The sequence below is a fragment of the Leguminivora glycinivorella genome, chromosome 13, assembly GCF_023078275.1.
Source record: "Leguminivora glycinivorella isolate SPB_JAAS2020 chromosome 13, LegGlyc_1.1, whole genome shotgun sequence".
NCBI classification, from domain to species: Eukaryota; Metazoa; Arthropoda; class Insecta; order Lepidoptera; family Tortricidae; genus Leguminivora; species Leguminivora glycinivorella.
This window is the reverse complement of record NC_062983.1, coordinates 5,219,337-5,233,519: the sequence shown is the minus strand read 5'-3', so window position 1 is coordinate 5,233,519 and position 14,183 is coordinate 5,219,337. Positions and strand designations below refer to the sequence as shown.

Here is a 14,183-nt window from a genome sequence, read left to right as displayed (position 1 = left end):
TATCGACAAGTTAAAATGACAGACAACCATACCGATTTACAGCGGATAGTGTGGCGAGATGAAGCTTCTGGCATCTTAGAAAGTTATCAGTTACTAACAGTCACTTTTGGAACTGCCGCGGCACCCTGGTTAGCAGTACGTAACGGACGCTATTTCAACTTGCTGATGATGAATCTAACATGTATCCACGAGGTGCAGCAGTGGTGAAAGACTCCTTCTACATGGACGACTTGATGACTGGCCATGAAGATTTATCTGAAATGAAGACAATATCGATACCTTTGGGTTCAATTGGCGTAAAGGACAAAATGCAGGTTTTCAGGAGAAGCAAAAAACAACTTTTTTTTTAAGAAAAATATTTATATCTTTTTTGTTTTTTGACCTATATTTGTGACGTATATAGAAAAATATGTAGATTTTTAGTATCCTTAACCTAGTGTAGCACCTGTAGTGATAAACTAAATGGTTTAGAAGTTAGATGGTTGTAAAGGACATGTCAAAATGCTATGAACGTCCTTTACACCCACGATTTTTTTGAACAATTAGAGTTGATAGGGTCGTAAATGACGGTCTTAGATGATTTTTATACAAATTCGGGGCGTAAATGTAACAGGAATGGTACAAATGGCAACTGTTTTTAGCTTAGTTTACAATTGAGAAACTTGAAAAATGTATCAAAACGTAGTTAATATGGCATAGAATAGCCACAATAGTGTTACAGTGTATACTTATCTAAATATTTAGCAAAGAACAAGACTATTTTATATCCAGTTTTGCAATAAAGAAACAACATTTGCTTAAAAACTATCTAATATTTTGGAAAGTTATTATTTTAGTACTCGCCGCTGTCTCAATAAGTTACGCATTCAGTATTTAATTCTAGCAGGGAAACGCTTTCGTAGTTTAAGTAAATATAAAAACACTAATGGTAATCACGTAAACTTTAATCAGCAACTGGGAACAGTAGACTATATTAATACGACAGTAATTTTAAGTTTAAAGTAGAAAGAAGTTCAAAGAATAACTGAGTTAAGTACCTATTTATAAACGCAAGTTAGGACGCGTATACAAACTGTGACCAACTAATAAATAATAGTAACTGTAGTCAAGACTACCTACTATGTTGATTCATATTTTTGATAATTTTAAAACAGAAGATTGTTATTTATTAGTCTTTAACCTGTTTAAGAATAATCTTAATTATGAGTTCAATCCTAGAAATATTATAGTCAATGCTTTAAGTACCTGGGTACATAGCCAAGTCACCAAACGCTAATGCTCATTCGCTAGCGAAACGCATCTGTTCTTGTCGCACTAAAGCCTCCGCCACACGGGCGCGTTTCGAGAGCGTCGCAGCAGGCGGCCGGCGTGACGCCGGCAGGCGGCCGGCGTGTCGCCCGCCGGACGCTGGCGGGAAGCGCGCGATGCGCGCGCAATCCGCTCATGATCTGAGCGATAGGGATAGCGATAGGGATAGCGATAGGGATAGCGATAGCGATTGCGATTGCAATTCGCAATCGCTATCGCAATCGCTATCGCAATCGCTATCGCAATCGTTATCGCTATCGCTATCGCAATCGCAATCGCAGTCGAATTATATGTAGAGTCGAATTATATGTAGAGTCGAATTATATGTAGAGTCGAATTATATGTAGAGTCGAATTATATGTAGAGCCGAATTATATGTAGAGCCGAATTTATGTAGAGCCGAATTTATGTAGAGCCGAATTTATGTAGAGCCGAATTTTATGTAGAGCCGAATTTTATGTAGAGTCGAATTTTATGTGGAGTTACTCGTGAGTAGAGAGATATGCCCTTGTTTAAGTGCTAGAGACACTATTCTAAGACAGTCTGTCATAAGTTTCAGATGGAAGACGACCCAGAGGTGCCGCTATCGCTATCGCTATCGCTATCGCTATCGCTATCGCTATCGCTATCGCTATCGCTATCGCTATCGCTATCGCTATCGCTATCGCTATCGCTATCGCTATCGCTATCGCTATCGCTATCGCTATCGCTATCGCTATCGCTATCGCTATCGCAATCGCTATCCCTATCGCTATCCCTATCTCTCTTTTTCAACCCCTTCATCCCTTATTTTCGAAATAAAAATTAGCCTATGTTCTGTCTCAGGGTCTAAAGATTGTCTGTTCCAAATTTCATCAAAATCGGTTGCGTGGTTTAAGCGGGAAAGTGTAACAGACAGACAGACAGACAGACAGACAGACAGACAGACAGAGTTACTTTCGCATTTATCTTTCTACGTTCGAATTCATGATGCCGCAAATCCGTCCGATCGCAACGCGCGCTGTGTTATGTGTGACTGCACAAGCGTTCCGAGGGCGGACCGCTCGCGATGCGCCGGCGCGACGCCGGCGGAGCGCTCTGCCAACGCGCAGAAACAGCGCGCGTTCAGCTCGCGTGCCGCTAAGCTGACGCAACGCTCTCGAAACGCGCCCGTGTGGCGGAGGCTTCGTCGCAGTATAATAATATTACGAAAGCGTTTCCCTGCTAGAAGTAAAGGCTGAATGCGTACCCTACTGACTATTCAACAGCGGCGAATACTAAAAAAATAACTTTGAGTTTGTTGCCAAAGTATTAGTAGATAGTTTTTAAGCAAATATTGTTTCTTTATTACAAAACTGGATATAAATAAAATAGTCTTGTTCTTTTTTGTTGCTAAGATAGCTTAGATAAATAATACACTGCATTAAACTAATGTAGCTATTCTATGCCATATTAAGTACGTTTTGACACATTTTTCCAGTTTTTAATTGTAAACTTAGCACAACATTTGTACCATTTCGGTTACAATTACGCCCCGGTTTTGTATAAAAATCATCTAAGACCGTCATTTACGACCCTATCAAATCATGGGTGTAAAGGACGTTAATTGCATTTTGACGTGTCCTTTACAACCATCTATCTTCTAAACCGTTTAGTTTATCACTACGGTTGCTACACTAGGTTAAAGATACTCGTAATCTGCATATTTTTCTTATACACGTCACAAATATAGGTCAAAAAAACAAAAAAAGTGGGTTTATCTTTCTCTTGGAAACCTGCATTATATGTCCTTTACGACAATTGAACCCAAAGATATCGATTACAGTTGCGGATAAAATATTTTTAGTGCTGGTCGTAAAGGACGAAGAACAAAAAAACTTGTCCTATACGCCCAACTTTACCACACTACTATAGAAAGTGATCCTTAAAAAGTAAGGGCTTAAAGGGCAATAATATATATCAAGGTGACTTACGACTATATTTTTATTTGTAGATTTCCTTTACGACGCAAATAATAATTTATAATTAATGACTTGATATTTACGCCCCTTCAGAAAAGCTATTTTTGCAAGTCCATAGTAGAAAATCTTGGTCGTAAAGGCAACTTTTTAAGAGATATCGAAATTCTAACTACACAGATCGATAGCGCTTGAAATTCTGAACAAAACTGTATATATAACTCATTTTCGCCAAAATGTCCTTTACGCCAATTGAACCCAGAGGTATCGATATGCAATGAAGTTAATAAGATACTAAAGGCAGGTGGATTTATCATGCAAAAGTGGTCAAGCAACTCTGACGATCTGTTAAAGTACTTACAGGAAGGTAGTGACAGTAAAGAAATAGTCAACAGTCTGGAAATAAAGCTAGATAAGGTAATAAAAATACTTGGACTTACCTGGGACAGGAACGAAGACATCTTTAAAATTACTGTCAACTTACCGGAACTCAGGCACCCTGTAACAAAAAGGTTAGTTTTGTCAGATGTAGCGAGGCTCTTCGATCCCTTAGGATGGCTGGCTCCAGTAGTCATAACGGCTAAGGTCATGATACAGAAATTATGGCTTTGCAATCATGGATGGGATGAAGAACTACCTGCCGAATTAGTAAACGAATGGCTTACTTACCGAGATGAGCTGAACAAACTGCAAATGATCGGAATCCCACGATGGATGAACATCACATCACTCTGCAAGGATATACAACTTCATGGCTTCGCTGATGCGTCATCCGTGGCCTACGCTGCAGTAGCTTATGTACGAGTCGTAGATGATGATGATGAAGTGCACATTACAATGGTGTCAGCAAAAACGAAGGTGGCGCCACTGAAACAGTTGAGTATCCCGAAATTAGAATTGTGCGCCGCCGTCTTGCTTGCGAAGCTACTACATGAGCTGTCAAGTTTGCTGAAGATACCAATGGAGAAGATTTTTGCCTGGACAGACTCGATGGTAGTTCTAGCGTGGTTACAGTCTCAGCCAAGTCGATGGCAAGTTTTCGTGGGCAACCGAGTCTCAGAAATCATACAAATAATTGACAACAACCGATGGAGACATGTTCAGTCAAGAGACAACCCTGCCGATCTTGCGTCTAGGGGAATTAGAGCAGAAGAGATAATAGATAATGGACTATGGTGGACTGGACCAGAGTGGCTAAAAGAAAAAAATGTTGAGTTCACTAGAGTTGACATTCTGCCAACAAGTTTAGAAATGAAGAAGACGTTCCATATTAACCTAGGTGATACTCCTATATGGGAAAGGTTCTCATCCATGACAAGGTTGAAGAGAGTGCTAGCTCAGTGCAGAAGATTTATAAATTGGAAAGACAAGAAAGGTAGAGAAGATTATTTGACAGCAGCTGAAATGGAAGAAATAGAAGTTAGATGCATACGATACTACCAATATTTAATTTATGAAGAGGAAATTAACGTATTAAAGAAGACTAGGAAAAGATGGAAATTGGAATACCTAAACACCTTACAACCACGATACAAGTGGCAAGACACAGTTAACCCCCCAACTGTTGGAGATCTCGTTGTAATCCAGGAGGATGACTTGCCGCCCGCAAAATGGCTACTAGGAAAGATAACAGCCTTACCTCCAGGACCTGATCAGCTGCTGCGAGGACTCGCTAAAATGACAGGAGTCTATAGGCTACTGTGTCCGCTTACCATCCTTTCACTTATAAATCGCACGCGTGCTAAACGTAGGTACTATGTTCTACCATTCTTGGTAGGTAGGTACAAGAGGGTGGGCGGTCAGTTAGATAAACTACGAGTAAGTTTAAAAATACCCAAATACCTATTTATTAGGTAAAACCTCTAATCTTCCAAATGAATATGAAAGTTAGGTATAATCTGTAGTATAAATTAAAGAATAATTACAAAAACTTTTTTCTGCTGTGTACCTTAATACATGTGCATACTCACCTATAGATAGACGTAACTTGTAATTTGTGATTTTAATAGTTACTCATTAAGGAAATAAACCACTTCATATTATTTCGCCAACACCAGATGTCGATCAAATATAGATCTTATTATGTTAGTGTAAGATTTAATTCTCGAGTGTGTGCATTAAACAGTTTGTAAAAATACTTAAGATGATAACAAGTTTCTATGTTCGTACTTACCTAACCATAAAAACATTGTTTACCTACTAAAAGGTTATTATTTTTGGCTAACACTAGTTTGCATTTAGTATCTAAACAAATCCATACAGTCCATTAATGTTGAATCATGTTATATTAAATTAGCAAACAAGTTGTGGTTTGGATAAGAAAAATAATGTTAAGTATGTTATAGTTTTAAGTACTGTATAAAATGTGGATATAAACTTACACTTACGACACAATGTAAAATTACAAAACAGAAAGCAATATTTCATTAATTTCGGAGTTAGGTATATTATGTCAGTATATTATTTGCTCAGTTTGCATTATGTAGAAGCAAAACGAACTAATTCGGAACTGTAAGCATCGCAGACTATGATATTCTATTTGTATGAATATAAGGTTCAAAGTAGCTAGCTAACATATAATAAGAATGCAACCGAGTAGCTGGGTGATGGGATTTTTGTTTACTTCTTTCACATTTATTAAGTATGTAGACATTTGTAGGTACCTAGCTTGACTAGTTATTAGCACGTAATTAGCATCAAGCTAACTTGTTCGTAAAATATAATAATATTTTCTAAGGCTCGGCCATAGATTTATATTGTGCCATCAGGGACAAAAATGTACCTACACATATTGTTTGTTAAGATAAGCTGAGATAGATATAGGTTAAAAATTGTTACTGTATCTAATGAGTAAAAACTTACCTAAAGTTTTTTGATAACGATAAGCTAATGTTGTTTATATAACTGTTATATTTTGCTAACTTAAGGCCTTTACGTAACCTTAATCAAAGCTTAGACTTTATGAAGTTTATTTAAGTGGTTAAAGTTTACGATGTTTTTTCTTGGTTTTAAGTTAACTAATGTTTTTTCTTCGCTCATTTTGAGGCTTAGTTTAAAAACTGTTGTTTTTGGTGGGCGGTATGTTTAGTTAAAATTTAATTATCTATACGCACCTATACATACCTGTATCGATGTATGTACCGATGATGAGCCGACCCGCCGCTGCATTTTTAGTTGCAATAAATAGTCATAAGCGTATGGACCTGTTTTAATTTCTTCAAACACCTTCACTCCAAAATGAACCCTAACAACCCGAACAGCCCCATACCGGGATTCGAACCCGGGACCGCGGCGCAGCAGGCAGGGTCACTACCGACAGCGCCAGACCGGTCGTCAATGTTTGTGTCAGCCGCAAGCCATAACATGAAGTGAAAATCCCTGCTGGTGAAATCCATAATATCCATATTAATATTATAAATGGGAAAGTGCGTGTGTCTGTTTGAGCGACGAATCGACGTGATTTTATAGCTGGAGATAGTTGAAAGGATGGAGAGTAACATAGGTTACTTTTTAGGGTTCCGTAGTCAACTAGGAACCCTTATAGTTTCGCCATGTCTGTCTGTCCGTCTGTCCGTCTGTCCGTCTGTCCGTCCGTCCGTCCGTCCGTCCGCGGATAATCTCAGTAACCGTTAGCACTAGACAGTTGAAATTTGGTACCAATATGTATATTAATCACGCCAACAAAGTGCAAAAATAAAAAATGGAAAAAAATGTTTTACTGGGGTACCCCCCCTACATGTAAAGTGGGGACAAAATTTTTTTTTGATTCCAACCCCAACGTGTGATATAATTGTTGGATAGGTATTTAAAAATGAATAAGGGTTTACTAAGATCGTTTTTAGGGTTCCGTACCTCAAAGAGGAAAAACGGAACCCTTATAGGATCACTCGCGTGTCTGTCTGTCCCTCTGTCACAGCCGATTTCTCCGAAACTACTGCACCGATTTACTTGAAATTTGGCACACGTATGTAAACCTGTGGCCCAAAGACGGACATGTAATTTAATTAAATGAAATTTAATCACAGGGGTCACTTATGGGGGGTAAAATTGAAAATTAAAAATCAACGTTATTAAAACTATATTGTGTTACATATCAAATGAAAGAGCATTTTATCAGCATCTGAAATATATTTTTTTTATATTTTTTGTTTTGGTAATTTAGAAGTAATTTAAGAAAATAAGCAAAAAATTACCATTCCCCCCCTTATCTCCGAAACTACTTAGCGTAAAATTTTCAAAAAAATACACGAGATGGCCCTCTCCCTGTAGATTACAGGAAAACCTATTAGAAATCTACAGTCAAGCGTAAGTCGGACTTAAGAGAAAAAACTCAGATTACGAATTTCACTCACTGCCGCTGCAAGTAGTTACTAAACGTCTTAAAATTGTGTAAGCGAGTTGGACAGGTATAAAGAAATTCATTTCTGTCTTTTTCTTTTTAGAACTTGTTCAATTTTTTTCATTTGTACAAAATGACTTAAGTTCCTACTAAAAAGGAGGCGCTTAAGACCGTTTATAAATTGACTGAGCAAAATTTTATTCAAATCGGTCCAAAAAAGGTGTCTGTTGACGAAAACATAGAATTTGTGCCACCGAAAGTCCAAATCTGAAGTCCATTTTGCTCTATCTCTTATCGTTTCCGAGATATATACGTAAAGTCTTGAAAGTGCGAAACGTTAACTTTGCCATTATAGTCGTTCAGGCGCTCATGAGTTCTTTGTATGGAAAAGTCGAAAACCGACTCGCACTTGACCAATGTTCATAGAACGTTGTGGTTTTTTTTTATTAGCATAAATGACTTAAGCGCCTTCAGAAGTGCAGGTGCTTAAGACCGTTTGTAAGTTAAAGTTAGCTGTGATGGCTCAACGAAGAAAGAAGATTTCAATATCCTACTTATACATATTTTATTAATTTAACTATACAGTTTTTATTACTCAAGCCAAGCGTTACGTTAGCTATTGCTATTGAAAGGAAAACTTGTGTATAAAGCTTGAAACAAATTATGGGACGCGTCTGACGACCGCGACTGATAAGCCGATGGCTTGCGTGGGCGACGGTCGCGCGACGGCGATGCGACGCATACGAAATCAAACCTTATCGATATGGAAGTAGACGATGCGATGAGACGTGACGGCGACGGTCGCGCGACCGTCGCCCACGCAAGACACGGCGTAAGTGTGCACGCCAATTGTTTGCATTTGAAATTGAACTTTAATTACTAAGAAATAACGTTGTTTTTGTAAAAAAATGAAAGTAGTTTTTACTACATTGCGAAGTTTTCGTTTGTCAACTAGACGCACACATTTGCAACTAAGCGATCGGACTGTAGGTGACAGTGTATCTACTCTAGCCTCGTGGCGCCTAATGTACTTTCTAAAGTACATAATGGTTTCAATGGAATTTTAACTCTCATGTAAACAAATAAAATATAATTTCTTTTGTTTCTAAAATTTTTCGAATAACTGAAATTGAATTCAATCTCACGTACAATAAGAATCAAAATTCCCTAGCAAAAATTTTGTATGGTGGGCGCCACGAGGCTAGGGAAGTTTAAATCGATGTTATCGCATCGATCTACTGAGGGGGGCGGTGCCTACAGCAGTTGTAGTTGTATGCATACCTAGCTCACGCACACAGACGCGTCCACTGGCGCCGCGCCGGTGTACGCGTGCGCTCTCTGCAATATATGCAGAAACCACATGGTGGTCTGTGGCAGAAACTCAATAGACATTTTTAGGGTTTTTAAAATAACTAGGTACTTATTTAGTACGTGAAGTAACATGGTAAATTAAAAATTATCATTAGATACTTATTTGCGGAGGTGTAAACAATTTCCTTCGTTTTGCCATATATCAATAATTACTTATCTATATTAAATTCATTAATCCGTATACATTACATTTTTACAATTAAGTGTATTAATTATACTCATAGCTGGGCACCGTTAATCAAATAGTTAACTTCGATAATCGCTAATCCGTTACTATAAAAGTTAACTTCGTTAATCGTTAAAGCGATACATTTCAACAAATTTAACGGAAGTTAAAGTTAATCGATAATCCGTTAATCATGATAAAAAATAATTTTACTGTAGCTAGTTGCATCAGTTATCAACTATTAATTTTTTGGGTAAGTTTATTATGTTACTGTAAAAGACCGAAGTTCGCCAAAATCTCTTGAAAAATCCCAGCTGCCAATTGGTAATAGCGAAATGTTAATAAATATTGTTCTCTTTGGACTTACACCGACGTTGGTTCGGTAAATCCTAAATACAACAATAGATAATGTACAGAGGGCGGAATTGCTCATGGCAAAAATCAAACGTCAATAGGGTTGGAACGTTAAATTTTATCGACTATCGATTAAACTGAAATTATCAGTAGGTATATTATTCAGTTGTTTTCATCGTATGTAAGATAAGGATACTTCTTTATGCATTTGTTGACTGTTTCGTTTTGGAATACCTAACCATTTTTTCAAACGTGAATTAGTTGCAAAAGGACTAGTGACAGAAACGGTAATCAAATGTCAAATCAAATCAAATCAATTTACTTTAAATCTAATCAAAGAGGTCAAAATCAAATGGTCGAATACCTAATCAAAGGTCAACGTTAAAGTCAAAAATGTAAAAAGTGACTGAATTTATCGATAGATGAAAATGTCGATAAAATTTAACGTTCCAACCCTATTGACGTTTGATTTTTGCCATGAGCAATTCCGCCCTCTGATAATGTATTTACTAAATAATATTTATTTAGTAATTTCCCGCTAGAAACTTGCGTTATACTATTCTGTATACTTTTTCAGCTACCATAATCAAATTTGGATTAGATTAAAAAACCTTTAAGTAAAATTTAGAACCTTTCAGATTGTTTTACTCACCCTTTCTGATGTTTACCATACTTACTTACCCCGTTATTCATAAACGTACACTAAAGTTATCAAGCCGATAAATTTCGTTTGTCCCTTTCCGACGTATTGGTGTGATAGAAAGGGACAAACGAACTTTATCGGCTGGATACTTTAGTGTACGTTTATGAATAAGGGTGTTGAAATTTATAGCTACGAAATTTTACATAAAACACCTACTTTAAAATAAAATAAAAATGTTGAATTTGGTTAACATTATAAAAGACCTCACGCAAGCTGTGCTAATTAGTTCGCGAATTCGTCGAGAGGTGGCGCTAAACACAATTATGCTCATTAGAGAACCTATACTTCTAGCCTAGCCCAGTCTTTAGAATTATGTGAGTAACGTAAAAGTTTTGTAGGTACGGAACCCTCGGTGGGCGAGTCCGACTCGCACTTGGCCGGTTTTTTTGATAATATTAATATTTTAATAATCGCTCTTAAAGGAAAAAAAAGTGCGTCCCCCCCCCACTAACTTTATAAAGACTTTCTAGGAAAATTGTTTTGAACTTGATAGGTTCAGTAGTTTTTGAGAAAAATACGGAAAACTACGGAACCCTACACTGAGCGTGGCCCGACACGCTCTTGGCCGGTTTTTGTCTCTTTCTAACCCCCCACTTTCCTAAAATGGGATGTGGAAGTTTGTATGGAGCATTCCGTAATTTTCGAATTTAACACGATTGAATTAAATTCAGTGTCGTCCTGCAGAAATTCGCAGGAGCAAAAACTGTGCATCTACCTGCTCTTTCTGCCGGGGCTTCTGCAGCAGTACCGGTTCCTCCTTCAAGGAAACATGCTGCTGCGGTTCCTGCACAGCGGAGGTTTCCACCCCCACTGTGGCCTGGCTCAGCCCGCGGCGGTCAACTGTAATGTAAGCTGGTGTTAAAGGTAGTTGATTAAGAATCGTCACATCCCTAATTAATATTATTATTAAGGAATTAAAAAGCTTAAATAAAACAGTGAGAGGAAGAAGTGAAATTTCGTAATTTCGTAACCTCAAAAACATTTAGTCAAGTGACCATCACGTTTTTGCGTTTAGTTACGTCCAGTTTTTTTAGGTTTTGAATATTTCACATTGCTATTTGCTCAAATGATTGAAAAAACAAACAAACTCATTTGTCACTGACTGGACTGAGTGAATAAGTGAATGAATGGAATGAGTGAGTCGCGTTCAGTGCAACGACACTGACAGAATGTTACGCGCTGGTTGAGCGGTATTTCACGCAACGTAACGTGTTATGCGCTGTCAGTTGAAAGAGGTTATTCAATTATGGTTCCTGCTAGGAAGAACATGAACACAAGCTGATGTAATCCATCTTCTGCAGGTACAACCAATTAGTGAAGGTTAACAAGAGACAGTAATAAAAGGCACGGACAGAAGACACAGATCAAGAAGCCTCATTAAAGGCAATCTTCAACATTTTGATATGGAATCAACGAGTCTGGGTTAGAAAGAAACAGAAATAAAAGAAGAGGATAGAATCACTCAACGAAGCGCAGAACAAAATGTAAATGCTGGTCGATGATGATTGATGATACCTGCCTCTTGCTCTCGCCTGTATCTTTACAGGGATAAAAGAAAAGGACAGAAGACTTACCGAAGCGTAGCACAGCAGACTCCAGATGCTGCTCGATGATGGTGCCCGCTAGGAGGAACACCAACACAGCGAGAACCAGGGGCCCGATTTGCCACCATTCCATAAGGCAGGCGGGGACCTAGGGTATTGAAAATCTTTATTTAAGACGATACAACAGGGGTCAATTCTCCATACAAGCGCTCTCGATTATTTCCTCCCTGGTTTTTGAAGATAGAGCAATGATTTTTTCAACACAGATTATTATTATTTTTATCTGTGTCGGACCGTTTAGATTTTTTTGATATTCTTATATTTCAAGATGCTAGAGCCCATCAAAATTTTTTAAAAACGGCCTTATTGGTTATGGCGTAAAATTTATAACAATTATTCAAAATTGGTAGCCAAAAATTAAACGGTGCGACACAGATTATTTAATAATTTATGAATTAACAATTCAGATTCTCAAATTTCGTTACGATTGATTAAGTTTTGAAGAGGGAAACAGTCGAGAGCGGAACCTCTATTTTAAAGATTTTTTCGCAATATATTTTAAATGAGTTGTTCTTAAATGGACATTTTTTTTCCATAAATCTTGTTAATAACACTAGTATATTAAACTAGAATTCCCAAATTGAAAAGGGGGGCTCTTTTCCATTGTAGCATTTTCGCTCCTGTAGCGTTTTAATGTTGTTATTGTAGTCCTAAGGCACCTCAGAGGTGTAAAGGGTCTTTTTTTTTTTTTTTCGCGCCACGACTTCCTATCTTCAGCGACCCTCGTGGCCTCGCTCCAGCTCAACCCGGTCGCTCGTAGGTCATTCTCGACGGACCGCTTTCATGAGTGGACAGGGCGCCCGGGGCCACGGCTTGCATTTTGCGGCCGAAAGCAATGCTTGCGTTATTTAATGTTATTTCTGGCTAATTGAAACTGTGATTTTTTTGAAGTGCAATGAGGAGGCACACTCAAAGGTTATGACAGATGGCGCCACCCTATTAGTCCATTGCACAGATAAAGAATTTCATACGTGAGAGCGAGAAGATGATAATTATGTTTTTTCTCTCTCTCACATATGAATGACAGTGACATGCCTAGATACAGTAGACACGTGCACAGGCGCCGCCTGGCGGGATAATTTGTCAGTGTGCCTCCTCATTATCATAATTTGGCCTCGTGGTCGTGAGGCTCGTGACTGACGACCATCATCTTGTAAGTTAGGTACAAAGAATTATTCCGTAATCATCCTTTGAGACGAAAAACAGTATCCCATTTAACCTACCTTGAAAGTGGGATACTTGTGGTGGCGAAGAGTAAATTAAACTTCTAAACATAGAAGAATAAGTAAGGGAAGAATTGTAACTGAATACATCAGTAAATGCGAGTTATTTGTATAGGCATAGTTATAGTGACATCTAGCGACAATCATGCGTCAATCACGCATCCTAGCGTAAATTATCAGTACAGCTACTTGTCAATAGATGTCGCGACGAACAGTTGTAAACTGTTCTAATATTACATTTTTGGCTAACGAGACACTATTGACACCTAGTATCGAGTAGTGGTACTGATAATTCACGCTATTAGACGCGTGATTGACGCGTGATTGTTGCTAGATGTCACTATAACTATGCCTGATACAAATAACTAGCATTTACTGATATGTGGAGTTACAATTTTTCCCTAGCTTTTTCCCGCGACTTCGCTCGCGTTAGAAAGAGACAAAAAGTAGCCTATGTCACTCTCCATCCCTTCAACTATCTCCACTTAAAAAATCACGCCAATTCGTCGCTCCGTTTTGCCGTGAAAGACGGACAAACAAACAGAGACACACACTTTCCCATTTATAATGGAAGTATGGATGCTTCTAAGCAACCAATGTGGTCACGTGGTTGAACTAAGATAAACCGTATACATACTAACCGTACGTACAATATGTTTCACTGAAATTTAGAAACCATATACGTTATTCCGGCTACCATTACCCGGAAAATGTTACATTTTGACAAATTTCGCTCATTAAAATAACGTCGGTCCGGCCGACATGGCCCGCTTGTTTGACATTGCTGTTTGACAAATGATATTTGTCATTTTTCAGGCCTGGGAACGGTCGAGTACTTAATTTAATGTTGGTTGAAGGTTAATTATGATTATTTTCTTTTCGGCATTCAATATTTAAAGATAAATTGATGTAATTAATAACAAGATATGTTATTACTGATGTGGATGGCAGCGCCACGGGATAAGATGTCGTCAAATGATAGACACGAGTAGTAGGTAAGGCGTGTAAAGAATCCATTTATTGCATAAAGGTGTGCCTGTACCTATCAACTATATACAGGGCGTCCCACGGCGATGCCACATGGAGGGAAAAGTACCTTAAATATCATAGATAGCATATCATGCTGAAAGAAGACTTCATTTTATTTTTAAAACTTAGTAAAAATTTTCAAAACAAAA

At 38.0% G+C, this 14,183-nt stretch overlaps 1 protein-coding gene across 7 annotated transcripts in view; it reads right to left on the bottom strand.

Moving 5' to 3' along the window:
• The window catches only part of LOC125232852 (putative uncharacterized protein DDB_G0271606), a 31,368-nt gene extending 17,596 nt beyond the window's left edge, over nucleotides 1-13,772 (bottom strand). For all 7 annotated transcript variants that reach the window (XM_048138643.1, XM_048138649.1, XM_048138645.1 and 4 more), the window contains exons 1-3: nucleotides 13,647-13,772; nucleotides 11,753-11,870; nucleotides 10,894-11,018 (exon numbers count right to left, since the gene is read on the bottom strand). In XM_048138643.1, the coding sequence (XP_047994600.1) occupies nucleotides 10,894-11,018; nucleotides 11,753-11,855 (228 nt within the window). In that variant the 5' untranslated portion in view covers nucleotides 11,856-11,870; nucleotides 13,647-13,772. The remainder of the gene's footprint in view (nucleotides 1-10,893; nucleotides 11,019-11,752; nucleotides 11,871-13,646) is intronic.
• Nucleotides 13,773-14,183: the final 411 nt, after the last annotated feature.